Genomic DNA, 5,695 nt, shown 5'->3' with positions numbered 1-5,695 from the left:
CTATATGAAGCAGATAAGGTACATTCTATATTAGCAAATCATATCCATTGTAGATTAAAGCATGTTTTTTTTTCTTCTGATTTGTGCCCTTAATTCAATAAGAATTGTTAAAGCTTCCGGCCGGCTGGCGCAGCCTAGGAAAAGAATAACACTCCAAGCCTTTGATTTTACTGTTTGCCCAGGCTTTAAAATATTTTTGGGTCTGCTAATGTATTGCGCATCAAAACTTCCAGCTTGGCCTGAATGGATACTGGATTATGTCTGACATGATTTTCTTGTTTTGTCTGATCTGATACATTTCTAAGTTAGATGAACCTACTTTACATATAGAGGGAGATCTATAGTTCAGCCTATGATAAACGACAAGGTTCAAACTTCTTAGGTATATAGTTCTTAGTTTAATTGTTGTGCTTTCACCTCCTTCCATGTGGATATCCATGCGTTTTCTACTTTCTAACATGTTTTCTGGTTGCAGCACGGATGTATATGGCGTGTGGAAAATAATAATAATGTTTGGTGACACCCATGGATTTTGTGCCAAGAAGAGATGGAAGTGTTCTTCCTTAGGAGAAGGGCCATTCTTGGAGATGGAGCAGGATGCTGCTGAGACACTAGGAAAGGTACTTCTTACAGATCAATCTAATATCAGAAATTCAGTTATCAATTATAATCATTGTTATGAAGGGGCGAATGAATCTTAATCCAATAGTATGTAGTATAAGCATAACCATGGTATCACCTTTTTTTTATGCCGGGGGTTACACAGGACAAAAAATAACTGTCTAGATTAGCAGCAAGTACTAGGTAGGAAAAAAATTTCACTACACAGTAGCAAATGATTGTCCATTTTCCTAATAGAAAGAATGTGCATTTATATTCAAGATAACGAAATAGCTATCAGCTCATGTCCAAGCTGAAGAGCAAACAAATTGGTGGTGCACTGTCACAAGTGTAACTCCCAATTGGTACAAATACACAAGTATATATTCGGTCTCTTAAGAGGATAATGCTGATAGAATAGCTGGTAAAAGACGGACCAAATTAAGTAAAAAGGGGTAATTTTTAAACTAATATTCTAGATTTCCTTGTAGCCACACTCTTTTGTAATGGTTGCAGATAGTTAACATCATTCCAGTTATTGCCTTCTAATGTTCCTTTATACATAGATCATGTTGGCCATCGATGAATAAAGTATCATAAGATTATTTAGGCATAGTCAATCCTTGTACAATAAAAAACATGAACTGAGTTATCTGTTAAATGGAGCCTACAATTTCTCAGTGAGGCCCTTGTAGTTACTTATACATTGATATTTCATTTACCTAAGGTTAACATATTATACATAAGGGAACATCAAATTCTCAGATTGTACATGCTTAAGAAAACAATGTTTGAAATAATAAATATCGCTATTTTATTGTAAAATCTTTTTTTTAAAGGAACCTAGAGTGACTTTTTTTAAATAACAAAATGAGCTAGGCTCACTTCTTATTTTATTGTGCAATCTTGATGAAGATCAATCTTGATGCCAGTTTTATTCTCTAGACAGCTGAAGCTAGCTCTAGATAGTGACGATGGATGATACTGGGATGGCGATTTTTACTACCTCGCTTGTTGTGAACTCATCTCAGTACATTTTGCCTGCTGATGACTTTTGTGATTTACGAACAAGTGCAAGTGGTTTTTGTCCAATGATGCACTGAAGCTATTTACAAGATCTTATCCTCTTTTTTGGCTGATGAGGCATAAGTAAGTGTATGTTATCCATAAAAGATCTTGTCTTATAATTTTTTCAAGATGTACACACAAAACTAGAGGTTCACAAAATACAGTTGACATGGTCCATTTTTACATCTTCTCTTGTCATTCTCATGAATCTTGTATGGATAAATGTAAAAGGGAAAGCAACCATGCAAGTGGAATAGTAATAGTTTTGATTTGAATAAATATCCTAAAAGCTGCATCAAGTTACTGTAACAAGAATCATTCAAACATAGATGTTAGAGCTGGCCAAATTTCTTATATATGTCTACACTTTAGTTTGTTATGGACCCAATTTCCTCAAATATTTTCATCTTCCATTCATTAAGATGTCTTTAAGATTGACGGGCGCGGCAACGCACGCTTTTATGGTCTAGTTGGAACTGGTATTCAGATGCGCACCCGTGCTTAGAAGAATGACGGTGAAGTGGTCGAACGAGGTTGCACCAAGTGATGCCAAAATTCTCGACATCTTCAAGGCGCATCCTTCTGTGGAATGCTATATTCTATGTTCTGATTTCGTGTATTTGGACGATCCTTTCTAGCTAGATCGATGCGATAAGAATCATTAATTAGATTCTTCAAAACACTAAACGCCTAAGCCCATGCTTGTCAGCTCCTTTTATGAGGTGCAAATTCTAGGCCGGTCTGAACATGTGCAAGTACGTCATGATGATTAATTTGTTTATTTTTTCTGATTGCCTGGTTTGTGCCAACGTTTGAACCTCTCTGCATGCCTTGTTTGTTTTAATTGGCATGGATTGAAATGGCAACATATATTTAGATGATCAGGGTAAAGTTCATCTAAATCGCATAAGTACATGAGGATCATCATGATGAGTAAAAGCTGGCCATCGGCCCGGTATGCAGCAGGGCTTTGACTCTAACGTATATCCTGCAGAAGAGGCCATACCTAAGCCATTTTTTTGTAAGGTTTTCAAAGTGAAAGAAAACTTGTGGTAAATTTCACAAAAATATGATCATATTTTTTTTTTGATGAGTTATATTTTTTAGAAAAAAAATGTAGCATGCGGGTGCGGATTCTTGGTGAATTAAGCCTCAGTTGTCACTGGGCAAGATTTGTCAACTGTGAAAAAGTACTTTTGATACATTGATGCAAACTAGATTTGCATGGTTAGTTTTGTATTAGAATTTTTTTTCATAAACAAGTAGGAGCAGTCTCATACACTATGATAACAATAATCCGAGCTACGGGATGAACTTATGGACTACACCTACGGGCTAGTCGTGGCCTGATTTGGTTGGGTCTAGATTTGGGTTGGTTGCTTTTGTAGCAAATCGCAGCGAACCATTGCTCACCACGTCCTTCCGTAAGTTCTTTCCGTAAACAAATGCCCGTAAGTGTAGCATTGATGCTATGATAATAAAAATGCATCTTTTCAAGCAAGCATATTAATAATTAAATTGTAAGTAAACATGCGTAATAGAATCCATGCCCTTTTTTTGTTGTATTGATGATTATTATACGCAATGATATTTATATACCAATTACAGACCTTCCACACACTGTTAACTTATATAACTAATCCATCCTAACATGTATGGCACAATTGACATTAAAAAACTAGAAAATAGTCATGTCAAGATTTAATTTATAGTCTAGAAGTTTCGCTAAAATGGTTATCTAGTCATATAGTAGAAACAACTATTAAAATATTTGTTAGGTGGAAGGTACACTTTAGATATCCTTACCATAAATAAGTGTACAACATAATGTTTATGTAAGCACTCAAGATAGGTTAAGAAAGTAATTTATGTAAAAAGTACAATTAAATTTTGCGTACTGCGATTATAACAAATAACACTACAATTATCATATAGTAGTATTTTCTACACGGGATGCTAAATCAATAATATAAAATAATATTTGTAAAATCATACAAAAGGTAACTATAAATAGTATAAAAGTTTAGTATAAAATGTAACGATATACTCTCTCTCTTATCATGTATGTGATATCATTGTAGCCTTTGTATTAGTTAACACACTAAGATATCATTTCAACTAAATTGAAACCTGTAAACAAACAATTAGTATGAGGTAATTAGACATTCGACTCACTCACATTACAAATAATTACTATCGACCAGATATTCAACATGTGGCAAACTGAGGGCATAACTTTTTATATACCAATAATCATCCTAACACAAACATCTCATTTAGAATCAATTTATTTTCCAAGTATTATACACAAGTCGGTCTTCATTTCTCTACATGTGCGGCTTCCATGGGTGGAGAGCTTTTCCTAAGATAGGAGTTTTTTCCCGAATGTATGAGATGTCAATATCCTGAATGTTGATACTTGCTACCATGAACCATTAATGATACGGTGCAAATTATTTCAGTTAACATTGAGAGAACATGATTGGTACCTCTGTCAGCAGCTACATAATTACATTGCCCTCAACTAGAGTTCACATATTTGTTTGATTTTACACCACTTGCAGCACTATGTATTTATCTCCGTGTTTCAGCGCTTCAGATGCAAGAGGGATGCTTTTTTCGCTTCAGATCACTCGCCGTACTTTGCTACTTGCAGTAAAATAAACTAATATGGCATGGCTGAAATCTGAACTTGGAAATTCAACACATCTTTCTTTTCATTCATGTATGTACAGACTGAAGCAAAGCCTCGGCTTAGCCTAGCTTTGGCCAGTTCTTCCTCTGTTTTTCTTTGTCACATTAATTGCTAATTTCAGTTCAGATCCTAAAGAATGAAGCAAAATGCCACTGGGAGTGAGCAGACTGATCACTGCATTCTGGCGACTCCGCCGGCGCGCTGTAACGCCGCGCGCATCACGCCCTCCATCACCTGCGGCATCGACAGGTCCACGCCGCACCCGACGCCCGCCATGTACCTGTGCACCTCGTCGCGGATCATGTCCTGCATCGCCGCCGCGAACGCGGGGCTGAAGTTGTAGGTCGACATCGCAGGCGCGGCGGTTGGCGGCGGGGAGGAAGAAGGTGGTTGGTGGAAGTGGCTGTGGGAGTTGTCGTGGCGGAACCCGCTCTGGACGGCGGCGTCCATGCCGGGGAGGGAGAGGGAGAGCGACGTGAGGGGGTCCTCCGGCTCCTCCACCACCTCGTGCCGCCGGCTCATGGCGCAGTCGGCCGGCTCGAACCCACCTGTCCGCGCCACCGGGCGGTACACCTGCCCGTGGAACACGCCAACTCCGCCATGGCTGAGGTCGCTGCGGTCCGACCCGGACCCCGATCCCGACGGGCTGCTCTCCGGCGAGGTGCTCGCCCGTTTGCAAGGCCGCTCCTGCTCGCCCTCGCCGGCCTCGGCGACGGCGAGCCTGCGCTTGAGGGAGCAGTTCCAGTGGTTCTTGACGGCGTTGTCGGTGCGTCCGTGGAGGAGGCGCGCGATGGCGGCCCAGCGGTTGCCTATCCTGGCGTGCGCGGCGGCGATGGCGGCGTCCTCGTCGGGCGTGAAGGGGCGGCGCTCCACCTGCGGCGAGAGCTGGTTGCACCACCGGAGGCGGCACGACTTGCCCGAGCGGCCGGGGACCCCGCGCCCGATCGCCGTCCAGTTGCGCGCGCCGTGGCGCTCCACGAGCCGCCGCAGCGCCTCGTCCTCCTCCGGGCTCCAGGGCCCCCTGATCCGGTCGCACTCCACGTCCGCTCCCGCTGCTCCCATCGCGCGTGCTCTGGCTGGGCTGCTGCGGCTGGAACGGGATGGTGATTGGTCTGTGCTGTGGGTGGCGAGGCGAACGGCAGCGGTGGTCGAGGTTGAGTACGGAGGAAGGGGGAGAGGAGGAGCTAATTTATAGCGCGGGGCGAGCACGAGTCGTTGCGTAGATTCTACCCGGGTCGCTTGCCGTTTTGGCTGTGAGGATGGAACGTTGGCCGGTGGGACCCAGTCAGGTCGTGGGGGTGGATTTTGCCTACGTGGGTTCCAAAATCTAAA

General features: G+C 42.1%; 1 protein-coding gene across 1 annotated transcript; it reads right to left on the bottom strand.

Moving 5' to 3' along the window:
* Positions 1 to 4,534: 4,534 nt before the first annotated feature.
* Positions 4,535 to 5,425, bottom strand: LOC124684577 (transcription factor MYB77-like). The gene has a single exon (XM_047218858.1). The coding sequence runs from the start codon at positions 5,423 to 5,425 to the stop codon at positions 4,535 to 4,537; it is 891 nt and encodes a 296-aa protein (XP_047074814.1).
* Positions 5,426 to 5,695: the final 270 nt, after the last annotated feature.

Source organism: Lolium rigidum, chromosome 1, assembly GCF_022539505.1.
Source record: "Lolium rigidum isolate FL_2022 chromosome 1, APGP_CSIRO_Lrig_0.1, whole genome shotgun sequence".
In the NCBI taxonomy this organism is placed as follows: domain Eukaryota; kingdom Viridiplantae; phylum Streptophyta; class Magnoliopsida; order Poales; family Poaceae; genus Lolium; species Lolium rigidum.
Note: the sequence above shows the minus strand (reverse complement) of the source record. Positions and strands in the feature narration are given on the sequence as shown.

What these genes read in the sequence shown, in the direction of transcription:
- LOC124684577 (XM_047218858.1), bottom strand. Translation starts at nt 5,425, where the DNA reads ATGGGAGCAGCGGGAGCGGACGTGGAGTGCGACCGGATCAGGGGGCCC.